This window comes from Protomyctophum bolini (assembly GCF_963924005.1).
Source record: "Protomyctophum bolini genome assembly, chromosome: 11".
NCBI lineage: Eukaryota > Metazoa > Chordata > Actinopteri > Myctophiformes > Myctophidae > Protomyctophum > Protomyctophum bolini.
Window position 1 is genome coordinate 28,833,692 of NC_137872.1, and position 21,690 is coordinate 28,855,381.

Below are 21,690 nucleotides of genomic sequence, written 5' to 3' on the forward strand. Positions count from 1 at the left end.
TGTAAGTGTAAGCCTGCAGTCATACTTACCGGTACGGTAGTCATGTGATGGTGCCAAGAATCTTCAAAATGCCAAAGATCTTCAAGCTCACAATGTAGCGCAATGTGATGCATTGTGAGCTGACTATAGAGTAGAAACTTGGCAATAGAAATTATATAATGATTGTTTTACACCACAGATGAGCAGATGCACAAACGAGGAATGAGAGATGGCAGGGGAGAGAGAGAGAGAGAGAGAGAGAGAGAGAGAAGAGAGAGAGAGAGAGAGATTGGCAGACTGGTACATGCCACTGACAAGCATCAATCACGCCAGGCTTTGATTCACTCTGCTGTTGATGTCGTCTTCAAAAGGACTCTGTCACCACAGTAATTGTAATTTATGGTAGGGATTTTCCCTAGGGAAGCTGTTTGTGTTGTGAGATTGCCTCGGATCAAGATTGAATGCTCAGCGCCTGTGTGTGTGTGTGTGTGTGTGTGTGTGTGTGTGTGTGTGTGTGTGTGTGTGTGTGTGTGTGTGTGTGTGTGTGTGTGTGTGTGTGTGTGTGTGTGCGTGTGCGTGTGCGTGCGTGCGTGCGTGCGTGCGCATGCGTGTGAGTACTCACGAAGCAAGTTAAGAATTTTGTAGTGTGGTCTAATCACTACATTCTCCATTTTCATTGTGGTAAAATAATTTGTCATGGGGTCAATAAACCACACAGTGGGATGTCCTCAGATGCACTTACAGTAACTACACATGTCTAGGCCTGTCAGCCTTAATTGGAACGTAGATGGATCGATTAAACGTATCGTCGGGTTGAATAAAACATACAATTGCTTGGTAGACAGCAGTGATGTCAACAACCATAATTTGGAGCTGGATTGTGAGTTACAACTTCCACTGACTGATTGCGCAGACAGCAAGCACTCTGTCGCTCGCTCTGTCTGGCCTGACAGTCTGCCAATCTCCGTGGCAGTCTCCGCCGTTGCTCAGACATACATGGGATGAGTGATGAGCAGTCGGATACAAGGTGTTTGCCCATGACTTAGGTGCAAAGCACACTGCCATCGCAGCACAGCGGCACGTCATTGACACACGCCGTGTGCCGCACGAGCACCAACAGGAAGTGTCGTGCGCGGGACATTTGTTGTGTGTCCTGAGTATTTCAGCTACTTTATTCATCACCTGAATGTCCAGAGCTGAGACTCGCTAGGTCTTTTTGGGAAGGTCGCGAGACATTTCCGGGGGTCCCCAGCCAAAAACGTTGAGAACCCCTGTTCTAGAGGGTTCTTTGACTCCTGTTGGCTGCCGTGTCTTCCCCGGTAAGATGCCTGCTCTTCCTCCGCAGACGTCTCAGGTGGCCCCTGTCTTACACATAAGCCCAGGATCATACCAATCCATGCCCTTGGGGAACTTGAATCCCCCAAGGGGGGTCACTCTCATTACAGAGAGGCAGCTGTCTAATCTCATCATTGTATAGGTTCCTTTTTCCGCTGGGAGAATGAGAGAGGAAGACCCTTATCTGCGTGATGAATTTACTCAGGGACGTAAAAAAGAGGAAATCAATGGAGCCCAGTAGGAAAGCGGAATGGCGGTGTGGTGAAAAGGGAGTAAATGAAACGGAGATATTCAGGGAGTGTAGCGCAAAGTGTGTGATTCCCTCGGGAGGACCAGGGGTGGGGTGGAGGAGGTATATAATGGAACTCTGGTGACTTATCGGCAGGGCCTGGCAGTCGATGGGTTTGTTTATATCGACTGAGCTTTGTGTCCATTTTAAGTGTGGAGCAGAAAGAAAGGGAGGAAGGACTTGGAAGGACATACTGTATACCGATGGCCTTTACTTTCCTAAATACTGTTGCTAATCTGGTCTGGTCCACATGGTATTGAATAGGCTTAAAGTAAAAACGGCACAAAGCTAGCATATTAAATTCACTCTTAATGTGTATTCCAATGATATATTAAAAAAACTGGAGGGGTTATTTGGAGCTTAAATATTATATTGACTTGGCACTCATGAAACTAATTCCCTCTCAAAATAATTTGACGTTTGACTACTGCAGCTTGTAAAGTGCATTTGCCAGCTCTATGATAACACCAGTGACTCTAACAGCATTGATTCTGTTTGAAAAACATTGTGCCTCGTCTGCGATTCATTTATTGGAATGGGAGAAATAATTCATTCTATCACTCACTCATTCCCACAGGCCTACAGAATGATCTAGAGACAGCCAACCTTGAGGTGAAGCTCGAGGAGAGTCCCGGGAGCTCGGTCATGCTGACGCCGGTGTCCGAGGTGTCTTCTGCGGAGCTAGCCACCCTGTCCCCACCACAGGTGTCCCCTTCTTCCCAGCTCTCTGAGACCGCCTCAGACACCAGCACCCCCGAAGTGGCTGAGGTGGCGGAGGCCGCGGGCCCTGCCGCTGAGTCAGGGTGCCAGCCAGACACCTCCAGCACAGATGGGGAGCCCCGCACAGATGACGACAAGGACCCTAAGAAAAGCAAGGCACATCTCCATTGTCCTGTCTGCAAAGTCACAGTCAACTCCACCTCACAGCTTGAGGCACACAACAGTGGTAAGACATAAAAGACATAAAAACTGCCTCTTTCAAAACAAATTCACATGCAGGGACAAATATTATGGCTATGACAGATACTTTTAATTTTCACTTCATAATTTGTTGCATGACCATGTCGCTAGCTGAAAATAACAGATTTGTCAACCAAAGAAACTATTATTTTCATAATACAATGAATTATAAATGAGACTTAACCTGTTTCCTCCTTTGCATCCTATTTGCCAGGCACAAAGCACAAACTGATGCTGGAGGGACAGAGTGTCCAACCACGGCGCAGGGGGAAAGTGGTTGCGGCACGCGTGGCTTGCAAGAGCAAGCGTCTGGGTAGCAAGGGCAGTGTGGGGGTGCCTAGCAAGAACTTCCAGTGCGAAGTGTGTGAGATCTCCGTCAACTCCGAGACCCAACTTTCCCAGGTGAGGGCAAAAAGCAAGTGTAAATGAAACATCTATACAGCCTGTTTAATGTGTTGTCCACACTGTCGATTTCTACGTCCTTTTTCGCACTACTTACAAATCAGAGATGGAAAAAGATGTGTGCCACTGTGGGGTGTTTTAGGTGTTAACTGACTGTTTGAATCTGCTTGAATGAGACATGCCTGCATGGGTTTGCCCACTGATAGAGTAGCATTTGAACGTTTTCCACCCTCAAAGGTGCACTGGTGGGCAACGTACCAGATTCATGGATCACATGTCACTGTGAATTAACCTAGAAAAAAAGGAAAACTCACAGGAGATTAGTGGGACCCATGGTGAGTTACGAAGAGCAGACGGCAAGAGATATCAGCCCAGGGCTGCTGTACCCTCCCGGTGGTGAATGAAATGAAAGACGAGTAAGGGAGAGAGAGCTTGGAGAAGTCCTGTAGATTTGTCAAGGCACCCTGAGTCTGAGTGTTGCTAACCTGATAGGAGGTATTCAAATGGCTCTGGGCATAGAAGTCTTGTTGGCTGTTTGTGAGGAAAGCCAATTTCTATTGAGCTGGATGAGGGAAAAAAAATTCTTGTGCATCGCCTCATCTCCGGTCAGTGATGATGCTACTAGGCCTGGGCAATAGGTATATCAATGTTGTGCTATTAGACTAGATATCGATTTTGGATATTGTAATGAAAAGTGAAAAGTGTTTTGGTTTTTTGGTTTTAATCACTTGAGCCCTATTTTATACTTGATTATTTCTATTTCTACTATTTTAATAGCTGACAGCTATTTGGAAAATATATATTTTGTCACAATAACATATTGTCACAATATCAAGATATTTGGTGAAAAATATAATCTTTTATTTCATCCATACCCATATATTTAGTAGCTACTATAATTAATCAGATGTCCTGAACGTCACAAGCTACAGTAGCACAAGCTTGCACATTGTGATAATATTGCACATGGGCTGACCTTATGTCATGTTTCAGCCCTCATTTTAAAAGCTACCACAAAGGCGCCATAATGATATACATCAGTGTTGTAATAATGATGATAGTAATAATGTAATTAATGATTTTATTAAACCTCCATTCAGAAGTTCCCATAGAAGAGAACCCTTTTTTTCCCACAGCACCTTGTAAGCCAGGAGAGGAAATGAGCTGTAATTAAGCCAGCAGTTTCATTTACAGTCGTGTGAATAGAGCCATTCAGAGGATATTTTTATGAAATAATATATTTTTTATGCATTAGACACATTAGTATCATTTGGCGTTTATATGATGTTGACACTTGACAGACATCGAATATACACATTTAATTGGTATGGTCTTTTTTTTCTTCTTTTTTATCAGACACATGTTTACTGTGTGTACTTTTTTCATATTAGCAAAGATTGTGTTTAATGTTCCCCTACTCCCATATAAGCCAGTTACTGTTGCAGCGGGGGGAGGGGGGAGGGTTGGGGAGGATAGTGTGTCAGAGGAGTAGCCTACAGCCAACACCAGAGTGTTTAACGCTTGCGGGTCCATTTTATACACACTCAGAGTTAAATGAAATGAAGGATTTTGAGGGGGGTATAAATTATGATCGCACAATGTATTTTCAGTTTGTCTCTGTAGTTGTAGTTGTACGTAACTATACAGCATGTTGTATATTACAACATCAGTTAATAGTGAATCAGCTCAGTGAGGCTGATACAGTTGAAGTTTTATGTATCCACTGTGGGACCACAAACAGATGCTTGTTAGTCATGTGTCTCTTCTGGTCTCCACAGCACATGAATAGCCGGAGACACAAGGACCGTCTGGCAGGCAAACCTCCCAAACCCAAGTTCACCCCCCACAGCAAGAGCCAGCCAACTTCCAGCTTAGCGGTAAGACACCAACAAACAAACGAACAAACACTTGACTCAAATGTGCATTCATTCACGCATGCACACACGCACAGTCGAGGGAAACCAATCCAAAACATAATTGACTTATGCTACAGTCAAACATACAGTACGATAAACATAGTGGAATTGCATTATTTTAAGGGAATTCATCAAAAGTCTAACTAACTTCATGACACCCAATTAAATGTATCAATGTTGGCATTAACCTAGCCCTAGCCCCTATAACATGTGTTATCCCCATGTATCCCCAAAAAAACATACATGGTACAAACAAAAAAGACAAACAAACAAAGAATGACAAGACAAAAAGGCTGCATTCTACTCAATCTTTGACCACACTGATAATATCTGTGTCGTCAAAAATTGCTATATTATATGCCAATGCTATATTATATTGCTATATTATATGCTATTATAGCAACATAAGTGTCTCTCAAACGGTTTAGACTGATTTAGAAGGCATTTGTAGAATCAGTCTTAAAGGGATCGTTCAGATTTTTTTTACTTAAGCTGTATGAAATACTTGCCATTAATATAGTGGTTGCAACTGTATTCATTGATTGCCAGAGTCCTGTGGTGGGCGTTCTGCTCTGGTTTTGGTCAATATTAAGTAGTTCCGGTCATTTTGTGGGGGGCACTGGTGCCACGCAGTAAAAGTTAATTAATTCACAAAACTAACGTCATTTGTATTGTTGATTTATTTCAAAAATATCAGCGCAACTTTAAACCCTAATCCCTAAACCATAGTACGATAGTGTTGGTGTTGCTTGCAGACAAGAACAGATGTTCAAGCTAACAAAATCAACCTAAAATCAGTTCTCGTCAGTCGTCAGCAAGCAACACTATGGTACAAGTAAGACGCGCAAACGCGGGAAGCGAACGCAGCTCGTACATATATATATATTTTTTAAGATTTTAAGTTAATTCTAAGTTTTTTTTAAAGTTTTTTTTAAGTTAAGTTTTTTTTAAATTAAGTTTTTTAAAGTTAAGGTGTGTGTGTGTGTGTGTGGGTGTGGGTGTGTGTGTGTGTGTGTGTGTGTGTGTGTGTGTGTGTGTGTGTGTGTGTGTTTTTTGTGTGTGATACAGCTGCGCCCTCTGGTGGCGGGCAGGTGGTGTAACAGCGGGACAGACAGACACACAGACACACACACAGACAGACAGACAGACAGACATGATCTGCTAGGTCTCATAGTTAGTGCTCATTGCGTTCGCAACAACCAAATATAGCCCATCTACAAGCCCACAACAAGTCGCGTCACAGTGTGAGCTTGTAGATTGGCTATTTTCGGCAAAAGAAACAGGTTTAGAATGGTGCTGTGCGCCCCCCCCCCATTCCCCCCACACTGAAGCAGTATAGCTCAGACAACAGCAGCCTGAATCAGCACTCCAGATTAATCACTTCTTTGCCTCCTGTCATGTTCGCACATGCTCACTACTGTGTGTCCCCCCCCCCCCCCCCCTATCCTACAGACCGTGAGATGGAGTAGCTATGCGGGCGGGGCTGTTTCTGCCATGAAGAAAGTATTCAGCCAGTACAATCTCACCTCCTTCTCCTCTCAGGTCAGTGGCATGCATGGGAGGGGCTTCAAGCTGGCTGACATTTATCTAGGGCTGCAACAGTTAATCAAACTAATAGATTTAATTTAATTAATAATTGATCCCTATTTTGGGCAAATCATTATAGGCAAGAGGTTGAAAATAGCCTGAAACGCATCGCATCGTGACACGCTGTGAGCTTGTATATCTGCTATTTTCTGAATTTTGCATCATTGTACGATCATTTACAAAATCACAAAACTATGTTAAACTAGAGGTCTCCACCAGGCCAGGAAGGTTATTGTGGCCTCCTGGTGGCGCTATAATAGGCCAATTCTTACTCCTTTGATGGCAATTTGACATTCAAAGTCATGATTTGAGGCATTTTGTTCCAAAAATGCGTTTTTCAAAGGTCTACCGCTTTTTTTCAAAGGTGGTGCTATAACAGGCTAATGTGAAAAGGGTGGGATTTATTCCTCAGCCTAATTAGGAATGTGTGTGCAAAAGTTTCAATGAAGGATTTCATGATTTGATGCATTTTGTTCATAATGGGCCAATCCTGCAAACTTTGGAAGCCAATGTTAGCCAATTAGGATCTAATGAAATACCTGACAGATACATCTTGATCACATGACTACAGAAATACTGTGTATCCCATGCCTTCACTTTGGCCTAGTGGAGACAAAAATGTGCTTCTCGATTATTTGGAAAAGTAATCAATATAATTATCGGTTTTTTTCCCGAATTAGAACACAAATGGAACACAAAATATCGGTCAAAACATTGGTAATCAGTGGTCTAACTCTAAGTCAGTGTACTACCAAAATTGTTATCAGCATTCAACCCAAAATGATTTTGGTCGAGCTCTAGTATTGTGTCCAGAGAATGAACATTTTCTTTTTTAGACCTGTCTCCAGTGATCTGCAATTCTTTCACAAACCAAGTCTCAAAAACATACTTTTTATTAAATATGAAGCAGATATTCAACAGAACATGAAAGAGACATAGCTTTTTGAATATCTATTTACATGAATGTTTTGAATGTGAGTGAGGATCCATCCAAGCGTCAAGCTAGATACAGTATCTTAGCTGAGCAGAAATAATGAATACCTTTTATACAAGAAACTTTGGAAAGACCTTGGTTAAATGTCCTTGTCTTGATTGAAGAATGCTACAAGGTGTGATCAGCTCTTAGCAGATGCCATTGCTTTATCATGTGCAATTGAATATGATGGTTGTGGTATTTATTTAGTAACATAACTATGCTTGTTGATGAATTGAATACATAGGACCACAATGGATACAAGTACTCAGGACTTTTGTGTTATCCTTTTAGCCCAAATGTATGACTGTACCCATGCTGTTTGAATTTCTGTCTAATAAGTAAGTGTTCAATCAACGCATGACCTTGAAAATGCCCCCCAGAAATAAGTCTTGATGTATTCTTCTTTCTCACCTTTGACTCTCCCATCATCTCTAGACCAAACTGGCCTTGCATAAGCATCTGACCAAGAGCCTGGCATCTGGCTTCCTCCCGAGTCCCCTCACCCAACCCACTTTGTGCACGATGGCATCTAACCCACTGGCTCTGCGCCATCCGGTGGGCACCACCTTCTTTCAGTCCCCGTTCCTGAGCCCTGCACTGTTCCGGCCTGCCCCGGGGCCCTTGCGAGCCACACACACCCCCATAATCTTCTCCCCTTACTAAGAACTCCCCAAGTCCCTTGAACTCCACCCTTTCCCTTTACAGAACCCCTCTGCCCTCCCTTTTAGTGTGACCCACATGACAGGGGCCACACACAAACTATGCAGCCTGCCAGACCCAACGTGGAGAGAACGTGTAAGCACACAAGCCCTGCTGGCCCCCAGCAGGCCACGGCACCAGAGCACAGGTCCTGTTCTGAAGACCAAGGTCTTACTCCCACCCCTCCCACCCCCACCTCGCCTTCTATCCCATTCTGATCCTCCTGTCATGACCTTAAGAGCAGGCCACGCCTCCAGGAAGTGACTGGTGCGAGAAGTCTCTTTTATAGCCATTTCATGGGTAAACATGGTTTGGATTATTGATATTATTGTGTAATTTATTAGAGAATAAACATAGAGAAGTATAGATGTATGTTTAGTGTGGTTGCCACAAAATAAGGTCCCTTTACTTGATGTTCTTTTAAAACATTTTAACTTATTCATTTGGGTTTTTTTATGATGGATTGATTATTATGACAGCAACTGAACCCAAGTCGCCCTCCCATATGGAAGCTGACTATGGGTAGATAAGCTGACAGGTCCTTTCTTCAGCACATGAGCCCAAAGCAGATGTCACAAGTTGAAGGGATGCACAAAGTGGCAGAAATCAAGAGGTCCTTGTCACAAGTCTTTTTTGTGGACGTGTCACTAATTTTCCTCAATCCTGTTTTTGGCATATCATATTTCTGTACATTCTTAAAACCCTCGTTTCCCAGAGCCCTGAACTCATATGCATATGTCACAGTTATGGCATACGTATGTTTCTTTCTCTCTGACTCACATACAGCCAGGTATAATCACTTCATAATTTCTTTATTTAGAATCCCATTCATTATAAACACTCATCAAGGTCCTGAATAGGCTATCTTGTCAACTTGATTTTGTCAATTTGAAAATAAGCCTTTTGGAGTTTTATTTTCTTTTCATCTGCACCATAGCCTAATTGCCTGGATGCTGCTTCACCAAAAGCAGCATCAAAAGATTGTTCATCAAGTCATTCATAAGTTATGAATGACTCACATATGCTACAATCTTTAGTTTTTCACGTTATGAATCATTTACATGAAATGCCCTTATTTAGATCCATAGTTTCCCCTGCTACCTCTATTTTGCCCAGCATTTTCCACTCTGATTGATTCCAACACATACTGTACAGTGTACACCTACATGCACTGACAAACACACACGCACGCACGCACGCACGCGCACGCACACACACACACACACACACACACACACACACACACACACACACGCACACGCACACGCACACGCACACACACAGCTAAATCCAGAGTTACATTGAAACTCAGGATATTGCAATGCACACATACATTAAGAATTTAAAATAAAACATAGAAAATTACTCGATTGTGATTGCAAAACCTCAATGAAAAGTTTTGACTGCACAGTGGTGTGGATGCCCGTATGGGAAATGGTTCCTTCAGTATTTGAGTGTCATCCCACGACAGAGTCTGCACGCAGCCAGTGAGGGAACAAAGCACAGTGCCATGGCAACCACATTAAAAGCACCTTAAAACCGATATTATACTTACAAAAGCAATGGAAATTGTTTTGACGTTTATCTCTTCTTTTAATTCCTCTAGTTGTATGTTTTGACAGTCTCATGCCAATTTTAATTGGTAAAAAAAAAAGAAAAACAATCAAGTGAGAATGATTTACGATATGGTTAGGCTCCAACTGAGACAGGACTGGCTCTCAGATCTTAACTTTTAAAAGCAATACACCTGATATGTTGATGCTTATTACTCGTTTGTTTCAAATTGAATGATGGCTTTACCTATTCTGAACTGAAAAACTCCATTGTAGTAATGTCTTCTGTACTCCCGTCTCCTGCACAGACAAGGGATGACTCTGTATTGTGTGAGTGATGTGTCATTTTGAGTCGGGTTAATTCTGGATGAGTTGTTCTCATTATGTACGCCCTTGATGCTCAGTGCACACATTGTGATTCTTATGTTTACCCAGAGGGTTCTTCAGCTGAAATCTGACATTGTTGTTTTACTTTGTTGTGTGTCTGTGTTTGTGTGGAACAAACAGGCGGTTTTATGCGTGCCACGGAGCAAACAATGTTATGTAGACAAGTGTTATGGGTAAGTGTCAAAAGTGCAACATCGGATGTCATTTTGCTGTTGAAACCTGCCCCCAACGCTTCATCTCTCAACCTGGTGCTTGACGTGCACAGCCTCTTGATGACCTATTACTCTGTACTCTCCCAAACGGCGCACCTATACCCAAATCCACTTAAATTACAGTAACAGAGACATCCTATGCATTTTCATTGTGCAATATGTATAGTTGTCTGTGATGCAGCATCGCCATCTGTTGTGAAAACCTTGCAATTGCCATCTTGTACTCTAATGCTTCTTTCTCTCCACGTCAACCATTGATCTGTTCTGTGTTTCTGTTGAGGCTCCGGGTCTTTTTGGGAATATGAAGCCACCACAGGTCTCCTTGCCATACCAATGTGATTCTCCCCGGTCACACAACTCAGTGAACCAGCCAGCCTATGATCTTCACTGTTTGTTTGTTTCAATGGGAACTCTAATGAAATCTTTAAATAACAATTACAAAAAAAAGAAAGAAATCTAGAGAAGGCAAATTATATGTATAATCCATAGAATAACTATAGATATTTTATCATAGTTGCTATTGCTATCTGTATCATGATGAAATGCTATCTTAGAGGAGAGTAGATGATGTTATTGTAGGCTATGTACAGCATACACAGCTGTAAGAGAAAGGAATAATTCTTTGCTCGTATTTTATTTTGTTTGTTTATTTTCATGGTTTTACTTACTTGTTTTTTAAGTACAAGAGACAAAAAATATTCAAAACAAAGTGCTGGCGTTGTTTATTTATTTAATGAATACACATACATACACATTAGCCAGGTCTTCTCAGGGGTAATAGGTTGGGTAAATGTTAACATGAGCATCCGTTCAGGGCATTCCGCTCTGAGGCAACGCTGTAAGCCTGATTTACTTATGCCGTTGCTCGCCAAAGATTATAGCTAATACACAGGCTCAGGGGTCACCAACATGTCCGCACACTGACAAATGGGTCCGTGGCAAAGACTTGGTCTTGTCCGTGGCAAATGTTCTAATTTTGACCATAACACCCACTTACTGAATGTCAAGCTCCAAGTTGATGTACAGTCAGTCAGTATATGTACAGTATCTGAGACACTTATTTATTATGACACAATGGCATATTAAGAGCACTAGTACTAGTGGTTCTCAAATGTTGAATTTGCAAGAACCCCCTTAACTCTGAGGGTGTTCAAATGGAACACCATTTGAACACTCAGAGTTACAGACCTGATATTCAGGGCTATGTGTTTCTGGTAATATTATTGTCTCATTTATGTCCGTGGCAAAACAATTATGTTGACAAAAATGTCCACCACCGGCCAACATGGCGATGACCCCTGCACAGGCTCACGACACATGTTTATGCACCACATTGTGAGCTTGAGCTATATTGTCCGTGAGCGACACTGTCGTGTGACAAAGTGCTATAAATGAAGCAGGCCTGCAGTATTCTACCGCAGAGAGGACTTGGGATGGATTTGTGACAATAAAAACCTCTTAGAACTTGTATAAAGCTTTTAAATTAGATTCATTTTAACTGTGTGTGTGTGAGAGACGTGTGTGATGTGTGTGTGTGTGTGTGTGTGTTTTTCAATTTTCAAATTTTCAATTTCCGCAATTTTCAATTTCCGCAATTTCCACAATTTGCAATTTCCGCAATTTTCAATTTCCAGAATTTCCAGAATTTCCAGAATTTCCAATTTCCGCAATTTCTGCAATTTTTCCGCAAAACTCCGCAATTTTTCCGCAACACTCCGCAATTCCTCCGCACGATATGGGCTATAGCCCATATCGTTCTAGTCAGGGTTCTAGTCTCCTGAAGAACATTTTCACTGTCCATCTAAATCCTAAAAGGCTGGTTAAATGAGACATGGGCTATAACCCATCGTTTTTGTCATTTCGTCATTTTTTTCAAATCCTCAAAAATGATGAAAAACGGCGCGCTATAGTATGCCGTACGATATGGGCTATAGCCCACGGTCCAAAATGATGAGAAACGAGGCTAACTTTTTTTTTTCAAAATTTCAAAAAACATGGGCTATAACCCATCGTTTTTGTCATTTCGTCATTTTTTTCAAATCCTCAAAAATGATGAAAAACGGCGCGCTATAGTATGCCGTACGATATGGGCTATAGCCCACGGTCCAAAATGATGAGAAACGAGGCTAACTTTTTTTTTTCAAAATTTCAAAAAACATGGGCTATAACCCATCGTTTTTGTCATTTCGTCATTTTTTTCAAATCCTCAAAAATGATGAAAAACGGCGCGCTATAGTATGCCGTACGATATGGGCTATAGCCCACGGTCCAAAATGATGAGAAACGAGGCTAACTTTTTTTTTCAAAATTTCAAAAAACATGGGCTATAACCCATCGTTTTTGTCATTTCGTCATTTTTTTCAAATCCTCAAAAATGATGAAAAACGGCGCGCTATAGTATGCCGTACGATATGGGCTATAGCCCACGGTCCAAAATGATGAGAAACGAGGCTAACTTTTTTTTCCAAATTTTCAAAAAACATGGGCTATAACCCATCGTTTTTGTCATTTCGTCATTTTTTTCAAATCCTCAAAAATGATGAAAAACGGCGCGCTATAGTATGCCGTACGATATGGGCTATAGCCCACGGTCCAAAATGATGAGAAACGAGGCTAACTTTTTTTTTCAACATTTCAAAAAACATGGGCTATAACCCATCGTTTTTGTCATTTCGTCATTTTTTTCAAATCCTCAAAAATGATGAAAAACGGCGCGCTATAGTATGCCGTACGATATGGGCTATAGCCCACGGTCCAAAATGATGAGAAACGAGGCTAACTTTTTTTTTCAAAATTTCAAAAAACATGGGCTATAACCCATCGTTTTTGTCATTTCGTCATTTTTTTCAAATCCTCAAAAATGATGAAAAACGGCGCGCTATAGTATGCCGTACGATATGGGCTATAGCCCACGGTCCAAAATGATGAGAAACGAGGCTAACTTTTTTTTTCAAAATTTCAAAAAACATGGGCTATAACCCATCGTTTTTGTCATTTCGTCATTTTTTTCAAATCCTCAAAAATGATGAAAAACGGCGCGCTATAGTATGCCGTACGATATGGGCTATAGCCCACGGTCCAAAATGATGAGAAACGAGGCTAACTTTTTTTTTCAAAATTTAAAAAAACATGGGCTATAACCCATCGTTTTTGTCATTTTGTCATTTTTTCAAATCCTCAAAAATGATGAAAAACGGCGCGCTATAGTATGCCGTACGATATGGGCTATAGCCCACGGTCCAAAATGATGATAAACGAGGCTAACTTTTTTTTCAAAATTTCAAAAAACATGGGCTATAACCCATCGTTTTTGTCATTTCGTCATTTTTTTCAAATCCTCAAAAATGATGAAAAACGGCGCGCTATAGTATGCCGTACGATATGGGCTATAGCCCACGGTCCAAAATGATGAGAAACGAGGCTAACTTTTTTTTTTTTAATTTAAAAAAACATGGGCTATAACCCATCGTTTTTGTCATTTCGTCATTTTTTTCAAATCCTCAAAAATGATGAAAAACGGCGCGCTATAGTATGCCGTACGATATGGGCTATAGCCCACGGTCCAAAATGATGAGAAACGAGGCTAACTTTTTTTTTCAAAATTTCAAAAAACATGGGCTATAACCCATCGTTTTTGTCATTTCGTCATTTTTTTCAAATACTCAAAAATGATGAAAAACGGCGCGCTATAGTATGCCGTACGATATGGGCTATAGCCCACGGTCCAAAATGATGAGAAACGACACTAACTTTTTTTTTCAAAATTTCAAAAAACATGGGCTATAACCCATCGTTTTTGTCATTTCGTCATTTTTTTCAAATCCTCAAAAATGATGAAAAACGGCGCGCTATAGTATGCCGTACGATATGGGCTATAGCCCACGGTCCAAAATGATGAGAAACGAGGCTAACTTTTTTTTTCAAAATTTCAAAAAACATGGGCTATAACCCATCGTTTTTGTCATTTCGTAATTTTTTTCAAATCCTCAAAAATGATGAAAAACGGCGCGCTATAGTATGCCGTACGATATGGGCTATAGCCCACGGTCCAAAATGATGAGAAACGAGGCTAACTTTTTTTTTCAAAATTTCAAAAAACATGGGCTATAACCCATCGTTTTTGTCATTTCGTCATTTTTTTCAAATCCTCAACAATGATGAAAAACGGCGCGCTACAGTATGCCGTACAATATGGGCTATAGCCCACGGTCCAAAATGATGAGAAACGAGGCTAACTTTTTTTTTCAACATTTAAAAAAACATGGGCTATAACCCATCGTTTTTGTCATTTCGTCATTTTTTTCAAATCCTCAAAAATGATGAAAAACGGCGCACTATAGTATGCCGTACGATATGGGCTATAGCCCACGGTCCAAAATGATGAGAAACGAGGCAAACTTTTTTTTTCAAAATTTCAAAAAACATGGCTATAACCCATCGTTTTTGTCATTTCGTCATTTTTTTCAAATCTTCAAAAATGATGAAAAACGGCGCGCTATAGTATGCCGTACGATATGGGCTATAGCCCACGGTCCAAAATGATGAGAAACGAGGCTAACTTTTTTTTTCAAAATTTCAAAAAACATGGGCTATAACCCATCGTTTTTGTCATTTCGTCATTTTTTTCAAATCCTCAAAAATGATGAAATACGGCGCGCTATAGTATGCCGTACGATATGGGCTATAGCCCACGGTCCAAAATGATGAGAAACGAGGCTAACTTTTTTTTTCAAAATTTCAAAAAACATGGGCTATAACCCATCGTTTTTGTCATTTCGTCATTTTTTTCAAATCCTCAAAAATGATGAAAAACGGCGCGCTATAGTATGCCGTACGATATGGGCTATAGCCCACGGTCCAAAATGATGAGAAACGAGGCTAACTTTTTTTTTCAAAATTTCAAAAAACATGGGCTATAACCCATCGTTTTTGTCATTTCGTCATTTTTTTCAAATCCTCAAAAATGATGAAAAACGGCGCGCTATAGTATGCCGTACGATATGGGCTATAGCCCACGGTCCAAAATGATGAGAAACGAGGCTAACTTTTTTTTTCAAAATTTCAAAAAACATGGGCTATAACCCATCGTTTTTGTAATTTCGTCATTTTTTTCAAATCTTCAAAAATGATGAAAAACGGCGCGCTATAGTATGCCGTACGATATGGGCTATAGCCCACGGTCCAAAATGATGAGAAACGAGGCTAACTTTTTTTTTCAAAATTTCAAAAAACATGGGCTATAACCCATCGTTTTTGTCATTTCGTCATTTTTTTCAAATCCTCAAAAATGATGAAAAACGGCGCGCTATAGTATGCCGTACGATATGGGCTATAGCCCACGGTCCAAAATGATGAGAAACGAGGCTAACTTTTTTTTTCAAAATTTCAAAAAACATGGGCTATAACCCATCGTTTTTGTCATTTCGTCATTTTTTTCAAATCCTCAAAAATGATGAAAAACGGCGCGCTATAGTATGCCGTACGATATGGGATATAGCCCACGGTCCAAAATGATGAGAAACGAGGCTAACTTTTTTTTTCAAAATTTCAAAAAACATGGGCTATAACCCATCGTTTTTGTCATTTCGTCATTTTTTTCAAATCCTCAAAAATGATGAAAAACGGCGCGCTATAGTATGCCGTACGATATGGGCTATAGCCCACGGTCCAAAATGATGAGAAACGAGGCTAACTTTTTTTTTCAAAATTTCAAAAAACATGGGCTATAACCCATCGTTTTTGTCATTTCGTCATTTTTTTCAAATCCTCAAAAATGATGAAAAACGGCGCGCTATAGTATGCCGTACGATATGGGCTATAGCCCACGGTCCAAAATGATGAGAAACGAGGCTAACTTTTTTTTTCAAAATTTCAAAAAACATGGGCTATAACCCATCGTTTTTGTCATTTCGTCATTTTTTTCAAATCCTCAAAAATGATGAAAAACGGCGCGCTATAGTATGCCGTACGATATGGGCTATAGCCCACGGTCCAAAATGATGAGAAACGAGGCTAACTTTTTTTTTCAAAATTTAAAAAAACATGGGCTATAACCCATCGTTTTTGTCATTTCGTCATTTTTTTCAAATACTCAAAAATGATGAAAAACGGCGCGCTATAGTATGCCGTACGATATGGGCTATAGCCCACGGTCCAAAATGATGAGAAACGAGGCTAACTTTTTTTTTCAAAATTTCAAAAAACATGGGCTATAACCCATCGTTTTTGTCATTTCGTCATTTTTTCAAATCCTCAAAAATGATGAAAAACGGCGCGCTATAGTATGCCGTACGATATGGGCTATAGCCCACGGTCCAAAATGATGAGAAACGAGGCTAACTTTTTTTTTCAAAATTTCAAAAAACATGGGCTATAACCCATCGTTTTTGTCATTTCGTAATTTTTTTCAAATCCTCAAAAATGATGAAAAACGGCGCGCTATAGTATGCCGTACGATATGGGCTATAGCCCACGGTCCAAAATGATGAGAAACGAGGCTAACTTTTTTTTTCAAAATTTCAAAAAACATGGGCTATAACCCATCGTTTTTGTCATTTCGTCATTTTTTTCAAATCCTCAAAAATGATGAAAAACGGCGCGCTATAGTATGCCGTACGATATGGGCTATAGCCCACGGTCCAAAATGATGAGAAACGAGGCTAACTCTTTTTTTTCAAATTTTCAAAAAACATGGGCTATAACCCATCGTTTTTGTCATTTCGTCATTTTTTCCAAATCCTCAAAAATGATGAAAAACGGCGCGCTATAGTATGCCGTACAATATGGGCTATAGCCCACGGTCCAAAATGATGAGAAACGAGGCTAACTCTTTTTTTTCAAATTTTCAAAAAACATGGGCTATAACCCATCGTTTTTGTCATTTCGTCATTTTTTTCAAATCCTCAAAAATGATGAAAAACGGCGCGCTATAGTATGCCGTACGATATGGGCTATAGCCCACGGTCCAAAATGATGAGAAACGAGGCTAACTTTTTTTTTCAAAATTTCAAAAAACATGGGCTATAACCCATCGTTTTTGTCATTTCGTCATTTTTTTCAAATCTTCAAAAATGATGAAAAACGGCGCGCTATAGTATGCCGTACGATATGGGCTATAGCCCACGGTCCAAAATGATGAGAAACGAGGCTAACTTTTTTTTTCAAAATTTCAAAAAACATGGGCTATAACCCATCGTTTTTGTCATTTCGTCATTTTTTTCAAATCCTCAAAAATGATGAAAAACGGCGCGCTATAGTATGCCGTACGATATGGGCTATAGCCCACGGTCCAAAATGATGAGAAACGAGGCTAACTTTTTTTTTCAAAATTTCAAAAAACATGGGCTATAACCCATCGTTTTTGTCATTTCGTCATTTTTTTCAAATCCTCAAAAATGATGAAAAACGGCGCGCTATAGTATGCCGTACGATATGGGCTATAGCCCACGGTCCAAAATGATGAGAAACGAGGCTAACTTTTTTTTTCAAAATTTCAAAAAACATGGGCTATAACCCATCGTTTTTGTCATTTCGTCATTTTTTTCAAATCCTCAAAAATGATGAAAAACGGCGCGCTATAGTATGCCGTACGATATGGGCTATAGCCCACGGTCCAAAATGATGAGAAACGAGGCTAACTTTTTTTTTCAAAATTTCAAAAAACATGGGCTATAACCCATCGTTTTCGTCATTTCGTCATTTTTTTCAAATCCTCAAAAATGATGAAAAACGGCGCGCTATAGTATGCCGTACGATATGGGCTATAGCCCACGGTCCAAAATGATGAGAAACGAGGCTAACTTTTTTTTTCAAAATTTCAATAAACATGGGCTATAACCCATCGTTTTTGTCATTTCGTCATTTTTTTCAAATCCTCAAAAATGATGAAAAACGGCGCGCTATAGTATGCCGTACGATATGGGCTATAGCCCACGGTCCAAAATGATGAGAAACGAGGCTAACCTTTTTTTTCAAAATTTCAATAAACATGGGCTATAACCCATCGTTTTTGTCATTTCGTCATTTTTTTCAAATCCTCAAAAATGATGAAAAACGGCGCGCTATAGTATGCCGTACGATATGGGCTATAGCCCACGGTCCAAAATGATGAGAAACGAGGCTAACTTTTTTTTTCAAAATTTCAAAAAACATGGGCTATAACCCATCGTTTTTGTCATTTCGTCATTTTTTTCAAATCCTCAAAAATGATGAAAAACGGCGCGCTATAGTATGCCGTACGATATGGGCTATAGCCCACGGTCCAAAATGATGAGAAACGAGGCTAACTTTTTTTTTCAAAATTTCAAAAAACATGGGCTATAACCCATCGTTTTTGTCATTTCGTCATTTTTTTCAAATCCTCAAAAATGATGAAAAACGGCGCGCTATAGTATGCCGTACGATATGGGCTATAGCCCACGGTCCAAAATGATGAGAAACGAGGCTAACTTTTTTTTTCAAAATTTCAAAAAACATGGGCTATAACCCATCGTTTTTGTCATTTCGTCATTTTTTTCAAATCCTCAAAAATGATGAAAAACGGTGCGCTATAGTATGCCGTACGATATGGGCTATAGCCCACGGTCCAAAATGATGAGAAACGAGGCTAACTTTTTTTTTCAAAATTTCAATAAACATGGGCTATAACCCATCGTTTTTGTCATTTCGTCATTTTTTTTAAATCCTCAAAAATGATGAAAAACGGCGCGCTATAGTATGCCGTACGATATGGGCTATAGCCCACGGTCCAAAATGATGAGAAACGAGGCTAACTTTTTTTTTCAAAATTTCAAAAAACATGGGCTATAACCCATCGTTTTTGTCATTTTGTCATTTTTTTCAAATCCTCAAAAATGATGAAAAACGGCGCGCTATAGTATGCCGTACGATATGGGCTATAGCCCACGGTCCAAAATGATGAGAAACGAGGCTAACTTTTTTTTTCAAAATTTCAAAAAACATGGGCTATAACCCATCGTTTTTGTCATTTCGTCATTTTTTTCAAATCCTCAAAAATGATGAAAAACGGCGCGCTATAGTATGCCGTACGATATGGGCTATAGCCCACAGTCCAAAATGATGAGAAACGAGGCTAACTTTTTTTTTCAAATTTTCAAAAAACATTGGCTATAACCCATCGTTTTTGACATTTCGTAATTTTTTTCAAATCCTCAAAAATGATGAAAAACGGCGCGCTATAGTATGCCGTACGATATGGGCTATAGCCCACGGTCCAAAATGATGAGAAACGAGGCTAACTTTTTTTTTCAAAATTTCAGAAAACATGGGCTATAACCCATCGTTTTTGTCATTTCGTCATTTTTTTCAAATCCTCAAAAATGATGAAAAACGGCGCGCTATAGTATGCCGTACGATATGGGCTATAGCCCACGGTCCAAAATGATGAGAAACGAGGCTAACTTTTTTTTTCAAAATTTCAAAAAACATGGGCTATAACCCATCGTTTTTGTCATTTCGTCATTTTTTTCAAATCCTCAAAAATGATGAAAAACGGCGCGCTATAGTATGCCGTACGATATGGGCTATAGCCCACGGTCCAAAATGATGAGAAACGAGGCTAACTTTTTTTTTCAAAATTTCAATAAACATGGGCTATAACCCATCGTTTTTGTCATTTCGTCATTTTTTTTAAATCCTCAAAAATGATGAAAAACGGCGCGCTATAGTATGCCGTACGATATGGGCTATAGCCCACGGTCCAAAATGATGAGAAACGAGGCTAACTTTTTTTTTCAAAATTTCAAAAAACATGGGCTATAACCCATCGTTTTTGTCATTTCGTCATTTTTTTCAAATCCTCAAAAATGATGAAAAACGGCGCGCTATAGTATGCCGTACGATATGGGCTATAGCCCACGGTCCAAAATGATGAGAAACGAGGCTAACTTTTTTTTTCAAAATTTCAAAAAACATGGGCTATAACCCATCGTTTTTGTCATTTCGTCATTTTTTTCAAATCCTCAAAAATGATGAAAAACGGCGCGCTATAGTATGCCGTACGATATGGGCTATAGCCCACGGTCCAAAATGATGAGAAACGAGGCTAACTTTTTTTTTCAAAATTTCAAAAAACATGGGCTATAACCCATCGTTTTTGTCATTTCGTCATTTTTTTCAAATCCTCAAAAATGATGAAAAACGGCGCGCTATAGTATGCCGTACGATATGGGCTATAGCCCACGGTCCAAAATGATGAGAAACGAGGCTAACTTTTTTTTTCAAAATTTCAATAAACATGGGCTATAACCCATCGTTTTTGTCATTTCGTCATTTTTTTCAAATCCTCAAAAATGATGAAAAACGGCGCGCTATAGTATGCCGTACGATATGGGCTATAGCCCACGGTCCAAAATGATGAGAAACGAGGCTAACTTTTTTTTTCAAAATTTCAATAAACATGGGCTATAACCCATCGTTTTTGTCATTTCGTCATTTTTTTTAAATCCTCAAAAATGATGAAAAACGGCGCGCTATAGTATGCCGTACGATATGGGCTATAGCCCACGGTCCAAAATGATGAGAAACGAGGCTAACTTTTTTTTTTCAAAATTTCAAAAAACATGGGCTATAACCCATCGTTTTTGTCATTTTGTCATTTTTTTCAAATCCTCAAAAATGATGAAAAACGGCGCGCTATAGTATGCCGTACGATATGGGCTATAGCCCACGGTCCAAAATGATGAGAAACGAGGCTAACTTTTTTTTTCAAAATTTCAAAAAACATGGGCTATAACCCATCGTTTTTGTCATTTCGTCATTTTTTTCAAATCCTCAAAAATGATGAAAAACGGCGCGCTATAGTATGCCGTACGATATGGGCTATAGCCCACGGTCCAAAATGATGAGAAACGAGGCTAACTTTTTTTTTCAAATTTTCAAAAAACATGGGCTATAACCCATCGTTTTTGTCATTTCGTCATTTTTTTCAAATCCTCAAAAATGATGAAAAACGGCGTGCTATAGTATGCCGTACGATATGGGCTATAGCCCACGGTCCAAAATGATGAGAAACGAGGCTAACTTTTTTTTTCAAAATTTCAGAAAACATGGGCTATAACCCATCGTTTTTGTCATTTCGTCATTTTTTTCAAATCCTCAAAAATGATGAAAAACGGCGCGCTATAGTATGCCGTACGATATGGGCTATAGCCCACGGTCCAAAATGATGAGAAACGAGGCTAACTTTTTTTTTCAAAATTTCAAAAAACATGGGCTATAACCCATCGTTTTTGTCATTTCGTCATTTTTTTCAAATCCTCAAAAATGATGAAAAACGGCGCGCTATAGTATGCCGTACGATATGGGCTATAGCCCACGGTCCAAAATGATGAGAAACGAGGCTAACTTTTTTTTTTCAAAATTTCAATAAACATGG

The 21,690-nt window shown here is 39.8% G+C and overlaps 1 protein-coding gene across 2 annotated transcripts in view; it reads left to right on the top strand.

The window, feature by feature from the left end:
* znf385c (zinc finger protein 385C) overlaps positions 1-11,695 on the top strand; it is a 145,896-nt gene extending 134,201 nt beyond the window's left edge. For both annotated transcript variants that reach the window (XM_080776189.1, XM_080776190.1), the window contains 5 exons: positions 2,181-2,549; positions 2,778-2,965; positions 4,744-4,842; positions 6,334-6,423; positions 7,880-11,695. In XM_080776189.1, the coding sequence (XP_080632315.1) occupies positions 2,181-2,549; positions 2,778-2,965; positions 4,744-4,842; positions 6,334-6,423; positions 7,880-8,107 (974 nt within the window). In that variant the 3' untranslated portion in view covers positions 8,108-11,695. The remainder of the gene's footprint in view (positions 1-2,180; positions 2,550-2,777; positions 2,966-4,743; positions 4,843-6,333; positions 6,424-7,879) is intronic.
* The last annotated feature ends 9,995 nt before the right edge of the window (positions 11,696-21,690 follow it).